Source organism: Cyclopterus lumpus, chromosome 15, assembly GCF_009769545.1.
Source record: "Cyclopterus lumpus isolate fCycLum1 chromosome 15, fCycLum1.pri, whole genome shotgun sequence".
NCBI lineage: Eukaryota > Metazoa > Chordata > Actinopteri > Perciformes > Cyclopteridae > Cyclopterus > Cyclopterus lumpus.
In genome coordinates this window covers 6,150,533-6,171,690 of record NC_046980.1, presented here as the reverse complement: position 1 = coordinate 6,171,690, position 21,158 = coordinate 6,150,533, and the positions used below count along the sequence as shown (strand labels likewise).

Here is a 21,158-nt window from a genome sequence, read left to right as displayed (position 1 = left end):
CATACATACATACATACATACATACATACATACACTTCTTCTAAAAATGACAGCCGGTGTGTGTGACTAATAGCTGTGAGGTGTGAATCTGGCTCCTCCTTGGACAGGAGTCCTCAGTGAAACATACTGTGCTGTCAGCACTTTGGGTGCGTTTGTTTTCTCCTTCCTGTCCCCCTCCCCCACCCCACCCCACCCCACCAGGTCCAATATGTTACTTTGTTCCTGCAGGACGAAGCAGCAGCGTTCGGTCGGCCAGGACAAACGAACCTTCAGCACAGACCCGAACAAGACAAATTCTGTATACTTTCATTTGATAAATCAGTTTTTAAATGTACCTTATTAATTATGTCATCTATAAAATGACAGACAACGGTGAAAATCTCTGTCACCATTTCCCACAGCCCGAGGTGGCCTCTTTATGTCACACCAAGAGCCAGATATTTACTTTAATGTGATGAAAAGCATCACGTCCTCACTAAGATCAACTTGTTTCAGTTCTTCTTCTTTTTTTATGAAGATCTGCAGAACCTGCTGCGGAGACAATGTGTCAGTCAGTGTCGAGGCCATTTAATAATGTTTTCTGTTCAACTTTTGACACCGGAACTGGAACCTTTTTAATGTCAACGATGCATAAAAAGCTGTGACTCAAAACCCATCTGGTGGAGCAGGGATGAGGCAGAGGGAGGAAGGAGCGGTTCTCCGATGGAGCAGAACGCCGTGAGGTGGGTGGGAGTGTCTGTCGAGAGGGGGTAAAACACCGGGGATTTTAATGAATTCTTTAAATATCTGAAGGAGGTGCGTCCTACTCCTAAACACACTCAAAAGACTAAATAGACGGATTATATTTATACACTGCTGGGTACAGTCAGGTGGCCGAGAGGACCACTCTGTACTTTTAATGGTCTTTCATGCTTTTAGGTTGGAGGAAGTCCTCTTTAAGGGTTTGTTTTTGTGTGGGAATGATACCGTTTCTCAGCTTGATAGAAACACTTATGGGAGAAAAGAAGAAAAACATAATTATAGACTATTTCAACGGGGATGTCTATACTATTACTATATTAAAAGTTGGTTTTCATACCAATGACCTCAAAACGACAGCTGCCGAAAAAGAAGTAAATATATATTTTTTAAACGGTTTGGATAGTTTAGATAGTTTCAAAGTGTTCACATTTATTGTGTTAAAACCTGCAAACACACCGAATGGCGTCCCATCCCCGTTAAATTAATGTGGAATTAATTGAATTACTGCTTGAATAAATAAAGTCGAACGAAGCAACATCAGAAAGCTGGATGCCCTGAGCAGCAGGGAGGAGGAGAAGATGAAGATGCGTGAACAGCTGAACTAAAAAACCTTCAGCAGGCGCGTTACCACAATATTCTTCCTCTTCGTCACATGTCGGAGCCGCTAAGCCTCCCGACGACTCCCCCGGTCCGCCACGCCACGCCGCCTCCACTTCCCTCAGCTCAGCTGCTCGCAGCCTCGCAAGCCTTTTGATCACTTTGTTTTGACGTTAGGCAACGGTGACAAGTCAAGAAGAACAGACGGACAGAGAGCTGAAGGGCTGTTGAAGGAGCTGGGGGAGGGGGGAGGGGGGAGGTCGAGGTGGTCAGTGCAGAGAAGTCACGAGGAAGTGTGAGAGTTCACGGTACACTGGGCTCAGGAGGAGGGGGAGGTCCTGCAGACTGATACCTCAGGGCGAAAGTTACTGTAGGGCACACTGTGTTCATATTGTTAATCCCAATGAGATCCAACCACAATGGAAGAAGTCTCCGTTGGTCTGTCCTTTGATTTTTGTCGACATTTACTTGAAACAAGTTATTTTATTTTCATGCATTAATCTGTTAATGAGAGGTTTGTCGGGCATGTGTGGAGCTGAAATATTAGAGTGCACTGTTGGACGGTCTGACTTTGATTTTTTTTGCAAAAGCCAATCAATGCACTCTAATCATCCCTCTAATGCTTTGCATTTTTAGCGTAGTTCAAACACGAAGGCTTGACAGAAAACAACGCAGCATGTAATCCAGTGCAAGTGTTTGTAATTTGATCCGATTGAAATCAGCACCCCTAATGCTAATGCTAATGCTAATGCTAACGCAACCCTTCCTGCTGCTGCTTCACTTTCAAACACCTTAACTGAAACACAGGGGAGGCTTTTATTGTGAAGCAGTCACAGGAAACAATGCATGGTATTTAAAAATGCGGTCACACACATGGTGCACATAAAAAAAAAAAATTTAAAAAAAGATCATAATCGATGCAGCAGGACCAGAGATGTTGCCCCTGCACATTCTTCCTCTTCGTCAAAACTTGGCGCCTACATGACCCACAATGCAACTCGACCGCCGGTTGAGTTTTAAGAATTACAACTGTATACAGATTAAGTTTTTTTTTACTGATGCCAGATGACACATGTGATGTCTTTGTGCGGTGACCTCTGACCGTGTGCAATATTGCTGCTGACCTCCCACAAAGCTTCCGTTAAACGATGTAATGAGTGTGTTTCCGCTTCATCCGAGTCTGTCATTTCAACAGCAGCCCCACCCTGCGGGGTTAATGAGTCAGCCTCTGTTTAAACATCAATAATTACTACTCTCACACGGTCGCAGCTCTTATTGTCGAAGGCATACAACACACCTCCTCCTCAACCTCCTATTTAAAAGGCTGAGTCATAAATAAGTGTAATGTGCAGTCTGGGAGGCGTTACGGGCTCCTGGAGGAGGCTCATTACAGGCTCACATAAGTATGGAGGAGATTATCAAACTGGTAGTTATGTGGATGGGGGGAGTCATCTGTCTGACTGCTGTTTACCAACCACAGCATTGACTGGTTGACTGGCTCAAAGGCACTGTGGTGGAACGGAGGCTTCTGTCAGCATCTACAGTGGATGCATTCAGTCAATACTGATGCACATAAACATGTTTAGGGCCAATACTGCAGTCATCTTCAAAGTCATCTTGCTGGGGACTGATGGAGTATTTTGTTGTTGTTGATTGTGTCAGCTCTTTGTGGTCGTAATTTATTCAATCAAATGATATTTCATGTCTTCAAACACTGTTTTTACACCGGTCCTGAGAGGAAGAGTCAGCATGTGTGCTCTACAACAGGTACACTGGGCATCCTGTCTCACAAGAGGGGTCAAAAGGTCACAGAGAAAAGGTAGTGTATGTATGTGCGTGAAAGACATGACAGAAAGTGTGGGCGTACCTGCAGGGCGCTGTTCAGGAAGCAGCTGTTCTGTCCCGGCTCGTTGCTCAGCCCTTTACTGGGAGCGATGGACGTCATGGTGCGAGGCGTCAACATCCCCTGCATCCCAACACCACCGTTGCTGCCGCCGCCGCCAGCACCGCTCCCGACTCCCCCGCCTCCACCCGACGCAAAGTAGTTCCTCTTCCACGACATTTTCCCCGCTCGCTCCTCTTTCCGTTCTCCTCCTTCGTCTCTCGGCCTCGCTCCTAGCAGGAGTCAACTTCCTGTCTTTCGTTCTCGTGTCGAAGGAGACAGAGACATTTCCTCCGTCGGAGGAGGAGAGGATGAAATTGTAAAAAATCAAGAAGACTCCCGACAACAGAATGGACAAGAGGGAGAAGGAGGAAACAAAAAGAAAACTGCAAGAAAGAAAGAAAAAAAAAAAATGTAGTTCTGCTCCGAAAAAACAAAATGAAGTCCTCGGTAAAAGATTTAGTTCAACGGTTCTTTGACTTGAACTAATCTCTACCGTCTGCAATTTTAAAATTCCGAGAATTGCACAAAAAGATTGAAAAAGTTCCAAGGATATCCAGCAGTTCTGTATCTCAGGTTTTAGCCCCAGAGCTTTTATAAATACCGCTGTACCCTCTGCGTGACCTTCCAACGGTCGTCTTCTTTGCACTCAAAAAAACTTTCAAGGGCTCATCCCTCTGCGTGTCCGTGTGTTGCAGTCGCGACAACCTTTGTCCTCCCTTCACACTATGCGATATGTGCAGCTGAGCCGTGACCTCGCCTCATCATCATCATCATCATCATCACACTAGCCAGAACCAACCGCTGGGGTCAGGGGGAGGGGTCACAGGTCAGCGACTCAGGACGGATCTGCAAAAGAAAGAAAAAAAGAGTTTGAGATATTTTGTTTTCTGCGTTCAGGCACACGACATTCAGACTGTGAGACCGTCCTCTCAGCTCGGAGATTTCTTAACGCTTTCAAACAATAATTCCTTGTAAAATAACTATTCAATATATGTATTGTTTACAAGTCTAACAGCTATGTTAAAAAGACACAAAACCCCCACAAAGACAGCCACCACAAAAGACACAAAATATTCAATGTGAACATTTAAGTGTTTAATTAATATGGACGTGTGCCCATTATGAGCAACTGAGGTTACTAGCCAACAGACAAAAGATAGGTAGTTACTTTATTAATCAAGTAATTAAGTCTACAGCAAACATAAAAAGACTTTTCAAGACCTGCAAAACGTGTTAAAGACTTCTGGTCCCAATATACAAAGCCAACAGAAGTATTTCCATTATTTAAGGGCTTTGCATCTCTACCTGGGGATAATATTAGACATTACATTAAAAACAAAGCTGGTGAATATTATGAAACTTTAAAAGTGAAGAATAATGTGAACACAGTGTGTGTTCAGTAATGCCGACGTTAACCCAACTTTGCTCTTTAAAAAAAAAAAAAACGGACCTAACTGGATTTAAAGGCCTTTAAATATCGTTCAAGACTTTATATGGAGACAATGTACAACTTCTAAAGACAGAGGAAACCATCCTCCTCCTCCTCCTCCTCCTCCTCCTCTTCTTCACACTGCAGTCACAAAAACAGAGAGAGGCATTTACAGCCTTTTATTTGTCTCTCATCTCATTGACTGTCTACTTCTGCTGCCAAAGACCTCAAGCCTTTATTTTTTGCCAAGTAATACCAAACACACATTGAATGAATGCAAATCCATCCGGAAAAATAGTTTTTCACCAGCTGCAATAAAAAGATAGTAGAGAGTGCAAATGGGCCAATTTAAAAAAAAAAAAGAATATATAAAAAGAAAGCGCAACTTTCTAAGTAGCACGTGCAGTATAAAGTACAACATGTATGTGTGTGAGATCACGGATGTGTCACTCCAAGCGTTTGTTTACAACACGAGGGATCAGCTGACAGGACGACACACACACACACACACACACACCTTCATGACTCAGAGCATCAAAAGCCTACTCTGACAGCAGAGCAGCAACATCTGTGCTCAAGTCCTAAATTATAAACAACCTATTGTCATGTTCATCAGAATAACTCAGTGTGCTAATTAATGAATTGCATGCAAAAATACACATTTCAAAAGATTTGGGACAACGCCGGAGTAAATCTTTTAACTTTTTCTCGAGTTGTCTGGTTCGAAAATGTAAAAAACAAAAAACAGGCAAAGCTCACCGGATGCTCCGCAAACCTCCAAAACAAAGAAAGTCTTAAAGAGACGGTTGCAGATAAATTCTGGGATTTTACCTCATTTTAGCTCTTTAGCTTTAGTGAATAAATAAGTATCAACACAGAGCGGGAGAAGCCAGAAAGTAAGTGTGTGTGTGTGTGTGTGTGTGTTATTTAGTTGGTGTGTGAGAGGTAAACTGCCGGTCAGAGCAGAGGGAGGTGAGGAGGGATTAGCCTGATCAGACTCTGTCTGTCTGCGCAGGATTAGACCGTCTGTCTCTGTGTGTGTTTGTTTCTGTCTCACTCCTCCATTAACAACATACATTTTATTAATTGCAGTCGGTCATCTGTTCAAAGTAGAAGCCGCCATGTACCAGAATGTAACATTATTACGAGTAGGACTTGATTTGTTTATTTATTCTCTGTGAGATGACAACAAAACAACAAATCCAAAAACAGCCTTCAACAGCGAGATGCAACCGCCGCCAACAGGAAGTGGGCTACTACCTGAAGCACACAACGGTGACTGCAACCAGAGCTCAGAAAGAAAATCACACATTTCTTCTTGATTAACAAAAAGCAACCGACCGTGGCGGGGAACACGATCAGTCAATAAACAAAAAACTGATTCTGTCATCTCTACACATTCTCGTGTGGAGTATCAATCGAGTTATTGATTCCTCTATTCCTCAACTCAAAAGAAAAAAAGGGTTGTTTTGGTTTTTGTCAGGAGTTTGAGAAACTTGTGAAAAGTCTTGAGCGAAACTAAATGGGAGACAAAAAGTGTGTCGATGACATTTATGAACCATGGAGAAGCCGCTTCCAGCATGCCTTCACATTACACCGCAATGAGGTGGAAAAAAAACGTATTTTTCCTGAATGATTGCAGCTTTTTATATCTTATAGAAACACATTAGGGTCCCAAGGTCGAATCAACACCAGTGAAATGTTAATTAAAAAAAGGAAAGGAGTGTAAAATGAAGGCAGTTTGGGGCTTATGGAGCCAGTAGGATTAGAGAAATAGACCATAATAAAACCCGGGTGACATTCACACTAAATAACTGAGACGAGCACCCAAACATGACCGGACTCGGGCTGAAGGGTAATTTCACCCTAATTGGAGTATCTCTCAGGTAGTTTAAGTTTTATTTGTCCATGTTAGGAGATGTGTGTCTCCAATACAATAGAGGTGTTGGAATAATTTAAAAAAAAGATTACAAAGAGATGGTTAACCTTGCCATTAGACTTTAGGTCAAGATAAATTAATACTTTGGGATAAAACGATGGGAACGTGCGGTGGGACGAGAATCCAGGCGATCTCAGTGCTATAGGCTGCTCATATGTAGGAGTCGGGAAGCTAATCACACACATTTTTTGGGGAATGTCGTGAATTTTGCTCATTGTGTATACCGTGGGAATAGAAATGATTATGTCACTGATGACACTACATATTTAACAAAAGGTGTTATTGACCTGGAGTAAGAAGGTGATAACAAAAAAAAAATGGTTTAAGGACTGAATCCTGTACTGTGATGTAAACTATGGAATAAATAACCTTTTAACTTAAAAGTGAGACTTTGCAATACTGGTCCCAAAATAATTGGGGAGGAGAACAGAGAATGAAACTTGACTGTCGGCGTACCTGGACGGCAGACTAACCAATCGGAGTCAGGATTATTTCAGCCTGATAAGAGGTCGCTTCCTCTCCTGGTGAGCACCGAGACTGCTTTGGTGTAAAATTGGTTATATAACAAAATGCCAGTCTGTCGCAGAGGCTTTACACACGCACACACACACACACACAGCTATAATCACCTCTAATTCGCTAGGCTGGCTCGGTTCCAGCTCCACAGGGCCGACAATAGAGCTACCAGGAGACTTGATGCTACTGGGAACACTGGGATGAAGCCAGCCGGGATGGATACATGGTGAGGCAGTGATAAAGAGTCTGGCAGCAGACAGACAGACAGTGTATTGATTTGATATCAGACTGTCCCGTCAGGTGAGTTTGCCGAAGCCAGATTTAAATCGTTTCCAGGCTCATTTTCACCGAGCTGCTGTTCATCCTCAGTGAAATTTACAAGGCACAATGAAAACCAGTCGAAGCCTCAGAGGGGCAGAGACTTGACATTCAGGAAGAACACAGACCAAAAATGCGGAAATCTATTCACCGTCTCATAAAAAACGATGAAAAAAACGTGGCCCGTTTCTTCTTCTTAGAAAACACGCATGATAAATACTTAATGCTGTTCACTTTCTATTGATTTCAGGTGCTCGATTCATATAATATTGAGGATTGTAGTGATTCTGCAGGGCATTCAGCACACTCCAGACAACACCTGTTCAAACAACATCAATATTTCTAAAAAAATGAACATGTGTGTGATGGAGACACTCAATAGTGTGGAGGTGATGGTGGATAATCCCAGACGGAGGCAGATGGAGGAGGAAGCGGAAACAACCGTTTTAAAAGAAATGAGGTCATCGAACCTTATTTCCTTTGCTGCTTTGACACAGACATGCATTTAAAAAGATAAAAGCTTTTTGACTTTTTTGTTTTGCTACAAACTCTATGAATTAAATCAAATGTCTTGGGAGAAAGTGACATATTTTTTCTAAGGAGCTTTCTGGGCGCAGGAACTGAAGCTCTTTTTGCTGCTGACCTCGTCGAGGAGGAGGAAGATTTGGGGCCTAATGACTAAAAAGGAGAGCTCATGAATATACAGCCGTCCTTCAGAGCTGCAACTGCACCAAAATAACTCGAGAGAATTTGGGAATGTGGAGCACTTCAAATCACTTAATTCTGCCCAGTGAAAGGAGGAATTAGCTTCTTGTCGCGTCCCCTCTGAGACTCTCAGACAAGCCGCCGTCTTGACTCAGTCAAGGACACTTCAGCTGTGGTGACTGGTTCAAGACACAGGGCCGGTCTTTTTTTTTTTTTTTTTACCCCAGCAGAATGAACTCGGATTCAGGCTGAAAGCTTACGCTGGCTTGATAATCCCACCATGATAAGAACGCTGCACTTGTTGCAGAAAAAGGAGCGGGTCAGCGGCGGCGCTGGGTCAATTGCCATAAAATAAAAAATTATTTTTTCGCACCAGACGTGCATAGAAAGACCCACGATTCCCATGTTGTCATTAAAATTACATACTTTTACTCAAGTACTGTTCTTAAGTACAGTTTTGAGGTACTTGCACTTTCGTTGAGTACTTCTATTTTATGCAACGTTGTACCTCTACACCACTATATCTCAAGGGGGTAATATTGTACTTTTTTACTTAACTATAACATTATATAACTTAAGATATTTTGCGTAAAACATGCTTAGGCTACGTACTAAAATATCTCATTTTAAACTGGCTATGCATTGACAAACTGCAACCTTAAAATGACTTTACGTGCGATTCTTCATGAAAGAAAATTATTAATTTAACTATGGAATATTTTTACTCAAGTAAAAAAATAAAAATAAAAAAGGGTCAGAGTATTTCTTCCACCGCTGCTATCCAGATTACATACTGCACAGAATATCAGGTGTGAATCTTCATCACACAGTAGCCAACCCACAAACATAGATCGATGGAGCTCGCTACGATTTCATTTCCAAAAAGGGATTTCTAAAAGAAATTTTTGGAAAAGCCAAGAGACTCCGTTGTTTCCCCTCCATCACATCCCCCTGTGGTGAATGTATTGTTCTAATTTTCACTCCCCACATTCCTCCATAGCAGCAGCAGCAGCAGCTTCCAGCAGTTGAGTGAATAACCAGTAAATCATCCAGACTGGGAGGAGCTCCTCCTCCTGTTCTTTCAAAACACATTATTTTCCACATGAACACTGCTGAATAAGGTGCTTTTTAAATGTGTTAAAGCCCACAGAAAGAAAACACAACACACTGAAAGATGCTCATATCCCACCGAAATATTCATTTAAAAACAGCACTACTGCTCCTCCATTCAGACCCACAGGTTGTTTTACTCTGTTAGTCTCCACCGCGCGAGATGTAAAGTCTGCACACAGGAATGACAACAAAAAAAAGCATATTTTCTTTAGTTAAACTTTCTCACCAAACCCCATTCATAAAATTAACACTTGTATTTGTTGCTTTAAATATGAAACCGCGTCCTGTCCGAAGAACACACACACACACATCGGTTAGCTTTAGAGACACCTTCGCGGGTACAACTTAAAATCGGGAGAAATTAAAATCACAGCAGTTGTGCACAAGGAAAATAAGTAATTAAAAAAAAAAAAAAATTGTTTAACTACCTCATCTGCTTTGTATTAAAACCCCCAAAAATATTGTGTAAATCCACCACAGGACCAATTTATCCGCCTGTCATGTTGAACAGTTGCTGGAAAGGAGAAAAAAAAAAAAAAAAAGCGATGCGGCGTTTTAAAATGGTGTGTTTTTTAAACGGAGTCTGGCGCAGCGCTCCCCGCACACACACACACACACACACGCACACACACACACACACACCGGGGCTCCACATTACACCACTTTCAGCCAAACTTCCCGGAGAACAATGAACGCAGAGCGGCATACCCGCTGCTTTTAAACCCCACGAGCTCATCTCGCGGTAACAGCTAAAAAATAAAAGCACCAACCGCCGAATCCGGCTGGATATTTAACGGCCCCGTTAAACGTTCAATATCGAGCCCCCCCCGTTTGGTGTAAACCGGCGGTCACGTTACCGACGGCGTAGTATATGAGCTTTAACGCCGGGGTGAATGAAGAGTAACGGCCGCTGCCCGCGTTCAAAAATCAATCCGCAGACAGAATAAAAAACACCGACATGGACGTTTGAGAGCGGCTCACCTGGGACATGCGAACCCGGGAGGAGAGGCAGGAAATCCCCGCTGACCTAGAGGAGGACAGCTCGGTCCCAAAAAGCGCCCGGAGACGCGGCGGAGGGTTATTGTGTTTAAAGCGGCGGCACGGAGGGGGAGGGGTTACTACCTGCAGCACGGCGCGCGTGCATGAGCGCGCGTGTGCGTTTGTGTCAACACGTGAGCTCGAGTGTGCGCATCAGTAGCATCAGGGCAATTAAAGTTAAAGTATTAATAGTATAAAATGTCCCCTGTGATCCGATTTATATATATATATATATATATATATATATATTATATATATCCATATATATAATATATTAACAGATCGTTAATTTATTATTACTCACGCATTAATAACGTAAAAACAGGATTTTAGTCGGTTGAGATTGAGCTTATTTTTAACTAATGTTTGCTTTCAGCATGGATGAATCTGATGATTATGTGGCACCTTCACAATGTTTGTTTTGTCCAAACAATAGTCCAAATCTCAACATTATTATTATTATTATTATTATCGAAAGAAAGAAAACAAAAATCTGGAACCATGACTTAAAACAATCAGTTTTTAGATTTTGAAAGGTGTTATAAATAACATTGTACTTGTTTTGAATGCCAACATCTTAATAAGGTAAGTAAAATTGTCAGATATGCAGTGGAGTAAAAACAATGTCCGATTGTTCCTTTTACTCTCATGTTTATTATCTAAATATATCTTTAAACCTCGTTTCAGATAAAACGGGGGCAGAAAACTCAGCAATTTAAGAGGCCTTTAGTTTATATCATGTTTATGTGTTCATCTGAACATTTATGGATAATCACTAGAGTTTGGTGTTAAAAATGTGTGTGTGTGTGTGACTGCATTGATTATGGTATTGATCACATCAGAAACACATGTTAGGATCAATATGTGGCAGATCACCGCAGTCTGCCAAAACGCACACTGCATAAGGGACTCATACATTTTATAAAAAGGTTATTATAATAAACCAATGACTGATACACAATCTATAACGTCATTATTGTGAGTTTCATTATTCATTAGCAGGTACGCATTCAGATACATATTTGAGTCCAACATATTAATACTTTAACAGCTACTGCAAACACTATTCAAACATCAACGTCGCAGTATTACTACTACGAATACTTCCACCAGAAGTAACTCTAAAAACTGTATGACCAATATTCATTCATGAAAATGCAAATACAACCGAGACTTAAGAAACCAACGGCACCACCACATGAATTAATTGATTCATGTTTTTTGTGTGTCAATAATACGTTTTCTCATGAGATGAGGAGACAACAAGTCCACCCAATTAAAAAAATAAAACACGTTGTATGTTCATGTCCTCTAGAACGACACATGGAAAATAAATATGTTCTGATCGGACAAGATTATTGTGACTATTGTCAGGATATATTGAGATTAAACTTTATTTATCCTGAGGGAAGTTGTTGTGCAGCAGTCTCCATACAAAGTAGGCAAGACACACGCCAGAAATGTACACAGGTTAGCCGTAACCGTCATAAATACAAATGGTTAGTCTCTGTTTCAGAGTAAATCTGTTTAATACCACCATGATGGTGATTATGGTTTGGGCAAAGAAAAAAACATGGTTAGAGAGAGAGAGAGAGAGAGAGAGAGAGAGAGAGATCATGGTTTGGGACTACTTTTGTTAATGTTCGGGTACCATTGCTGTAGGGTGTTGTTAGCTTAGCTTAGCACAAAGACTGAAAGCGGGGGGAAACAGCTAGCCTAGCTCTTCTGTCTTAGATACTCGAAGGCTCACTGATTAATTATTCTGGTTTGGAAAAGTCAATCGTTTCTTGTTCTTATTATTACGTTGTTTGTTTCATCCAAACAGAATTGTAGAAAACAGTCGGTGTTATTATTATTATTATTATTATTATTATGTGGACGCAGAAAGTCAAATAAACTTGACTCTAAGCTCCTGTCTGTACGTCTTTTATTATTATTCCTCAATCCTCATACTAAACCCTTAGGATCCATAACAATATATAATATCATAGTGTCTCAATATAACTACTACGAACTGCATGCTGCCCCACCTAATACTACTTATACAAACACAATATCCTCTGGAGTGCAACAGAGCTTCATAAGAAGGCCGACAGTATAAACAAGAGGAAGAAATGTGTGCGAGAGATGGCAGGCAGACAAAATGCGGTTAAAAATAAATTCATGATGTTTAATGAAATGAAACATGAAGAAGCAGTTTGTCTCATGTGGAGCCGAGTGTTTGGGTGGAGATCAGATCTGAACCACAGCCCTCAAACATTCCTCTGGTGGAAACTGCTCAACCTGGTTTCTATTAAAACAGGGCTGAAGTGGACTGAACGGGGCTAAAGAGGGCTGCAGAGGCCCTCCTTGTTATCCTCTATATTAATTTGGTTTTGCATTTCTCTACGTTCGTGTACTTAACTTTTTAGACTTTTCCACTCAGAGAGAAGTACGTTTTACTACACTACACCTTTCGTCACTTTGCAAATTCAGATTAATTGAACAAAATATAAAATCAACTCCCTTATTATAGAATAAGCTACCCAGAAGCATATACATTCTTTGAAATCCAGTATATATATATATATATATATATATATATATATATATATATATAATTCTATAATGAGCCATTCTGCAAAAAGAGTCCTTTTATTTTTGGTCGGCCTACGTAAGTACAATCTGCTGATAATACTTTTGAGTACATTTTTGAATGCAGGATGTGTAGGAGTATTTTCATGTGGTAAAAGTACCTTTTCCTTAGTAAAGGATCTAAATATGTAAACTTAAGGGAGCAGACAGAAAGTCTCGTGACTGTTTGTTTTGAAAGGATCTGCCTGTACAGAGCACACACAGCAAATGCATTTGAACAAATATACGTGTACTTCACGAGTATTACAGCATGTTTGGGTTTTAAATCCCATCCGTCGAACAGCCGCCCTCTCTTAGGCTCACTAACTTAATTTAACTTGTGAATGAAAACTGCACAGAGTGCGGTCAAATTGCTCAAGTGACTGTCACTTGATAATGTTTTCAAATTAAAAGCACAGCGGCAGCTCTCAAGAGTTTCCAGCAGACGGAAAAAAGGTCTGGCTCATTTTTCACCCCCCACTACCACCACCACCACCACCCCTCCCCCCGGTGAGAAGTTCCTCTGCAGTGTGACAGAATCATGATGCGATGACGTTTATCGCCGTGGATGTTTATGGGAGCAGATCTGCGTAAACAGATGTTATCTGGTAAAGTCAACAGAGCTCTTTGGGAAACACCTGAAAACATCTGTGTAAACCTTTATCCTTAGGGTGGTGCTAGAGAAAAGAAATAGCAAAAGGGACTTTTATGCATTATATATATATACCCAAAAAAATGTCAGGTTATCCATCACACAAATAAAAAAGACATTTCCGCCATCAGTTGGTGCGTACAAATTCGCCAGACGAAGCCAGTTTTATGGTCCCAACAGATGAACAACAGGATGTAGGTGAACAAAAATGGACGCCTATCGCGAGGTATAAAGGGTTGGTACGTTTCCAGATATTTTCCAAGGGAAGATAAGTTCTGGAAAGGAGGGCATTTTTTCACAATTGTAATAAAAAAATGGCAAACTATACACATGTAATTGAATTAGAACCATGCACTTCATTCATCAGCACTCTTCCATTACATGTACAGCTAATCTGCCAGCATCCGCCAAGCCGGCTGACTGATACATACGAGCTGACGGACCGTGGGCTATCCTAGAAGATGAGGCATCAGAGTCTGACGTGGAGGAAATCCAGAGAGAAGATAGGAAAGGTCTTTTATTTTGGCGGGGGTCATAGGGAATGCCTTTTTGATTGATGTTCAACAAAAAACGTTAAATGACTCAACTGTTAATTCAAGTTAAACTCAACTAAATTGCTGATCATCTTGTTCACTCATGCTTTAAGTCTGAAGTCATTGTTTTTTTGTTTTTTTTTTACTCCCTTTTGCTTCATAAAACCTTTTGTTTTGAAAATGTTTCACAATCAATACAAAATGGAGAAGCTCCGTCTATCTGTTCTCCGTGTTGGGACATTTAAATTGACAGTTTCTAATCGAGGATCAGACCGAGCAGCATTGAAGAGGTCAAAGGTCAGAGGTCACAGCACAAGGACAACAGTGATAAGTGGGTCGCCAAAGAAAGAAAACAGCTGCCACAGACAAGGAAAATGTTGCATTAAAAGCAGAAAGAAGTGTATTTTTTCCCCACATGGGGCAAAAGTTATTATGGAGGAAATAAGACACGCTTTTAGATTGAAAAAGCACGTGAGATATTGAATCACCATAGGGAAACAGGTTTTATTTACTCATGAGCTACTTTACTATTGAAGTAAAAAGCACTTGTACTTGTAGTGCAGCATTACAGTCCCAAGAAGTAGAATTCAGTAAAGTACTTGATTAAATGTCTAAAAGCATAAAGACAAAAGGTTCATACAACTGATAATGCTCATAAAAATACTTCCACAATATTTGGACAATGTTACAGGAAAACGTATATAGCTATTGGAATAAAGCACTATTAAAAGAAATGCTATGTGTTATGATTAAATGATGTGCATGTTTTAGTTGACTGACAGGTTATTGAAGTATATATTTTAATTATTTATTTTGGCAATATTATATATATATTATTCTGATCGAAACTTAACTTTTCTTTCATCATATTATGACTTTATTCTTGAAATATCGCAATTTTACAACTTTAACTTGTGATATTATAGCTTTCTTTTGTAAGCTATAATATCGTATGTATTCTCACAACATCGCAACTTCTTTCTTCTCAAATCATTTTCTTCCCCTTTTTCCTGTAATACTCCATCCCATTATGCCAACAATCAAATCCAACAATGTTCAGACAACCGTGTGAGTGTTATGATATAATTAATCGTTATCCTGCACAAAAACAAAAAACATGTAAAGCATTGCCTTTAATGTTATTTCAGGTACTGTGTGACCGGAAGATGAACACGTTCTTTAGTTAATTTTGAGTGAAGTTTCCAATAAAAACCCGATGACTGTGTGAGATTGTTTTCCTGGTTGTATGAAACAGTTTGTGCCATCGCGACGTGTTTTCATACACAACAACGAGTCACTTCCATCTTCTCACGGCGTTGCGTTTGATGGTTACTGTCCCTCTCGGTGGCTCCGTGATGAGGAACAAAGAGCTCAGTGAAGTGAGAGCGAAGACTCGTCTCTGTCCTGCTCGCACACAAAAAGCTGCTGTGATTTGAATACAAAGACTCTGAAGGCCAAAACAGACGAGAGGGAGACGGTGCTGACCTGCTGCAGCTTCCTGCTCATTACTGACTGTGTGTGTGTGTGTGTGTGTGTGTGTGTGTGTGTGTGTGTGTGTTTACTGGAGGGGGGGCCTCCTGTTTGAACCAGTTTACTCCCACTGAGTTTTCAAAGACTGTTTCAAACAATAAACAATACTGATGATGATGATGATGATATTACCATGCATGCTTTTGATGTCACATAAAAGTAGCGAGACAGTCAGTAGGGCCACAAGTGCTCAGATCCTTTACTTAAGTAAAAGTACTAATACATAAAACATGCATGCAGATGTCCTGCATTCAAAATTCTATTTTTTTTTGTAAAAGTACGGAAGTATTTTCAGCAAAATGTACTAAATTCCTGAAATTATTCTTCTCAAAATCATATGCACGCGATCCAGCGGTGAAAGAAGTATTCAGATCTTTTACTCAAGTAAAAAGTAGTAATGCTACAGTGGAGAAATACTTATTACTATATCGGATGGGAATGTCATTAGTTACTTGGTCATAAACCAAAGTAGTGAACACATTTTAATCTTGATGTCTGATGCAAGATTAAAGTACAGTTCGTCCTGAGGGCCCCATGAATATCTGAACCACATTTCATCCAATATCCACAAAGTTGAACCTTGTGGTGGCGCGAGAGAGAGGATCACTGAAGTCAGTGGGATTCATCCTCTGGAGAACATGAGTGCATGCAGAAAATTCTATGAAAATCCATCCCATAGTTATTGAGATATCTTAGTCTGAACCAACGCAGTCCCAAAAGGCGCACAACAATCCCACCGCTGCCACCAATGTGGCCGAGGGTTATTGTGCGCCTATACTTTATAATGTAATAAAACAATAACACGATGCTCCGTAGTCTACACAAGACGGCCACCACATCTATTCTTGACACACTCCCAGAACATTTCCTCTCTTCTCTTTCCGTTTTTCCCCCTTCACAATAAAAGCCCCCCCGACACATACAACCCGAACACTGCTTTTGTTTACTTACTTAATATAATAGTGGTATGCAATGGTAAACTAATGGCTGTGCAATAGGTCTAAAGGGTACCTAGCTTGTTGAAATAAGAAGCCCGGCGAGAGCATTACGCTTAACAATTAAGATTATTGTAAACTCCCCCGTAGACAAGCCCAGAAGGATCGAAGTACGATTTTGGTATAACCGGTAAAATAGCAAAACAATGTCAAGAATTGTCTTCATTCTGGTTCTATAATTCCATAAATACAACAAACTATAGTTTTTCTATATATATATATATATATATATATATATATATATATATATATATATATATATATATACTTTATAAGCTGTGATATCAAATAGCTTTTGTGACACATTTTATTTGGTGGAAAATAGGGCAAAATGTTTCTTTGGATAGGAGAGGTTGCTGACGTCCTGCTGACGTCCCACGCCACTAACATGGCGAACAATATGGAAGCTCCCACTGATGTTCAAACACATTTAGCATGTCTCTCCAGACGCTGTTGACTCTGACGTGACAAGTACGTCACCCAGAAAATAAAGTAAGCTTGAGGGGAAGAACCAACAAAGTCAATGTTTAGTCTTCTTTGAGACGTTTGTGTTGCATCAGCACATGAAAACATCAATTTCACAATTAATATCAAGTGTGACCTTTTTACGAGAAATCCCTGTGAGCTACATGTTGCTTGTTTCCTTGTCTCTTTACCACATGTGAAATGTGATTCCTCGTGTGATAAATATTGGAAATGTGATATTTAAAGTATGCTTTTAAAAAAAAAAAGAAACAAGGGCAGAATTACACAAATCAATCAAAAAGGGTTCATCAATAAAAACGTTTCCGGTTGAAGCAACTAAACACTAAACATACTGTCATATGACACCGAGCAAATGGTACAGTTACAGTGTGTGTGTGTCCTTTTATTTCACTATGTCCACTTCCTGAATGACATAACCCTCCCATTCGCCAGTATGACATCTACACTGTTTACTCTCAGTCATATGATGGTACTCAGTGCCTCAGGCTATGTGTGTGTGTGAGCGTGAGTGTGTGTGAGTGTTTGTGTGTACAGGCGATGTGTCACCCGTTTTTCCTCTGCTATTCATCTGTCACACTCTGACACCTTTACAACTTTAGAGTGACTACTGAGTATCTTTATGGGACTCTTGTTGTTTTACAAGTGACATATTATTAAAGTAATTTTAAATAAAATAGGTTTCTGGACATATTTACAGCTAAAAAGCCGTAAGACTGATGCCTCGATGTGCCTGTTTCTCCAATGTGAGACTAAAACCATCCAGTCGGAGAGACACACGTCTTCGCCTCATCGTGAGCCGTCTCAAACGCTGCCAACGCTTTCAAAACACATTTGTTGTCGCCATTAAGATATGTCAGAAAGTGCAGGTCAGATTGTTGGAACAAAGTTAAATATTGTATCTGGTACCAAATGCCATCCGATATATTTTCCGGCTTACAAAATAAAACCCTCCGATTTTGACGTGATCATTTTAATGGATAATCGTTCTGGAATTCTCGTTTATGCAGTTGCGGAACATTAAATATGCACTTCATGAATTGGTGAACAAACGATGATGAATAATTCTGTCAGACGGATGAGAACTGTGCAAAGTAGCAGAAAGCAAACTGTTTGTTGGTGAGCGAACAGACTTCTTCTTACTTCGATCAGACGAAGGAGATACTTTTTGAACTAAATACTTTGTGAATTACTCGAAAATGACAAAAACATGAGTCCCGTTGAGCCTGACGATGTATAGTGAAGTCGTAGTAGAGTTGTAGGTTTGAGCTCTGTTGTAACTTCACCGTCAATGAATGTGGTTGCAGCCGTTGCGAATTCATGCTCGTTCCTTGTCTGGTCGCGCCAAGCTGACAGCCCCCCCCCTACCTGCCCGGTGGCCACTTCACAGATAACAGAGGTTAAAAGGTCAGGAGGTCGGATCAACAAGAAAGAAAACGAGCCATAAATGCAAGAGAAGAACAGTTTTAAAACAATCCAGTGTGAATACAGTTCCCCACAAACAAGCAGAGTGTTCATCCACCGAGTTACAGCAACCCAGAAAACAGGGAGCGACGACCAATTGAAGACAAACTGACCACAAAACCAAAGTGCAGCTGGATATATTACAGGCTTGAAGGTTTGTTGTTGGACTGTCTGCTCCTCCTCCTCCTCTTCCTTAATCACCTCATTATTTGAGCCCAAAAGCTCACTATTGTTTAAATTATCATTATATGCTGCAGCATGATAATTACCTTCCATTTGAACTAAAGGGCTTCAATGAAACCAGAAAGAAACACACCAAAAGTATACGCAGGTGAGTGCACGGGTGTGTCCACATACTTATGGCCATGTCGTGGACCATACACACAGATGGAGTGTACACCAGCATGGTCCTTTACAGGGTTGAGATCTTAAATCAAGTGGCACAGTGAAGCGATGACTTCAAATGAGCCCATTTCAGAATGTGGTTTGGTGAGACTGTTCAGCCACAGAGAGGACAAAAGAGTAAGTGTGTGTGTGTGTGTGTGTGTGTGTGTGTGTGTGTGTGTGTGTGTGTGTCTCATTCATTCCTGCTGTCGCTCTCTCACCTTGACAGACAGCAGTATTCAAATGCCTCCTCCTCCCCCTCGTCCTCCTCTTCCTCCTCTGTTGGTCCTGCTTCCTCACACCGACGCCTCCTCAGGGAGAAAAGCAGGAGTGATGAAGGCAGCCCTTTGCCTCTTCCTCCTCCTTTATCTCTCTCACTCTCTGTCTCCCGTCCACACTACACTCAGCAGCCGTCTCCCAGGTGACTCAGCAAGAGAATGACATCATCCCTGTCAGCACACACACCTGTTTCCTCAATAAGCACCACCCCCTCAGCCACCGCCCCCTTGCTCTCATGCACTTCCTGGATCTCTTAAAGGGGAAGTGTCAGCCAGACAGGTTTGTTTAAGGATGCGTGAAAACGCAGACATTCCACAGTCCCATTAAAGCACATCGGACACTTCACCACAAGAGGCCTCTACCTCATTTAGTGTGTGTGTGTGTGTGTGTGTGTGTGTGTGTGTGTGTGTGTGAGGGATAATTTGTCACACATAATACATAATAGTTCCAGCTGTGGATCCCTGCACTCCACATTTCCATCCAATCACAGCCACTCCATTAAAGTAGGCACCTGCAATATTTATGATTGATTAATTTTCAAACAATTTAAGTAGCAACATGTAGTGCCGTCTGAATTCCCCCCTCGCACCTCAGGGTGCTGGTCTGACTTCTGATCTGAGCCGTCTCCCTGCAGAGCGTCACATCAAGATAAAACTGTTTTTTGGATCTAATGAGGCTTTGGGTTTCCGGGAGCTAAATGTTATCCACATTATTATTTCTAGAAACCCTGCTGGGGCTGTAAACACACACACAGGGTGAACCAACCAATTAATGAAATATGCAAATGAGGAAAACAGAGGAGGATTATACTCTGGGTAAATTCATATTGGAGATGAAAATGCCGGCAGGGAGGGGAACAAAAACAACTGCAGTCGACGTCTGAGAGTCTTTTGTCGACGTGTGGCTATATATGCAATGTTTGTCCTGAGAGGGGCGGTACAGGAAAGGTCACAGGGTCATTTTAAAGAATGGAAACAGGAGAAAGGAGCAAGCTTGGCTCTATCCAAAAGTAATACAATAATCCACCAGCTCCTCTAAAGCTCCCTGATTTGCGCAATATAATATCTATAGCTGCTCGCTGTTTCCCCCTGTTTCTAGTTATTATGGGAAAAGCAGGGTTGTCATATTTGGTTTGATTGGGAAAATACTTTATAGTAAAGAACCGGAGTATAAGCTCATTAGCGGATAACAAGAGCTGAGGTTGTGACATCATCAAGTAAGCTGCTGCAGAAAGACCATACTGCGTCTACCCCCCCCCCCCCCCAAACTCCAAAGTACACTAGTCCGTACATGGTATTGAGAAACGGCCTTTGTGCTAAGCTAAGCTAACTGCATTTCCCTAAAACTAGTCAGCACGCAGTAGTTCCCATGTGCAAAAGTAGGAATAAAATTTAAAAATGCACTCAGATCTCAATGAAAGTTCCAATATCACAATGTAAAAGTATTCCAATTACAAGTAAAAATCCTACTTAATAATACTGATATTATCAGTCGGCTGCTTTTCTCATCCGTGCGTCTACAACTAAAACTGCAGAAGCTGCTCCAGTACAGCCAAGAGAGCAGCTGACAGTCCTGAAGACGCAGCAGCTCGTACTTCTGTTATCAGTATTGTTTTACTCCCACCACAGTTTAGTGTTTAGTGGAGACTCTTCAGTTGTGAACAGGCAGAAAACTAAAAACAGCAGAAAAACAATTACATCATGACGCTCCAGGCAGCTTAACACACACACACACACACATACACACACACACACACACACACACACACACAGTCACAGTTATACGTGTGTGCCAGCAGCACTTTAACTTTGGGTTCTGTATCACTGTAAGTAGATGTGGGAGAAGAAAACACACACACAGATACGCACACACGTAATGACACACACTTATTTCTGTCTCGTCTCCCATGGCGACCAGGCTGCTCTCTGTCGCCACGGCGATGGA

At 41.1% G+C, this 21,158-nt stretch overlaps 1 protein-coding gene across 1 annotated transcript in view; it reads right to left on the bottom strand.

The window, feature by feature from the left end:
- usp54a (ubiquitin specific peptidase 54a) overlaps positions 1-19,349 on the bottom strand; it is a 38,104-nt gene extending 18,755 nt beyond the window's left edge. Inside the window, exons 1-2 of the mRNA XM_034552859.1 lie at positions 19,157-19,349; positions 3,206-4,069 (exon numbers count right to left, since the gene is read on the bottom strand). Coding sequence (XP_034408750.1) covers positions 3,206-3,400 — 195 coding nt within the window. The 5' untranslated portion in view covers positions 3,401-4,069; positions 19,157-19,349. The remainder of the gene's footprint in view (positions 1-3,205; positions 4,070-19,156) is intronic.
- Between the last annotated feature and the right edge of the window lie 1,809 nt (positions 19,350-21,158).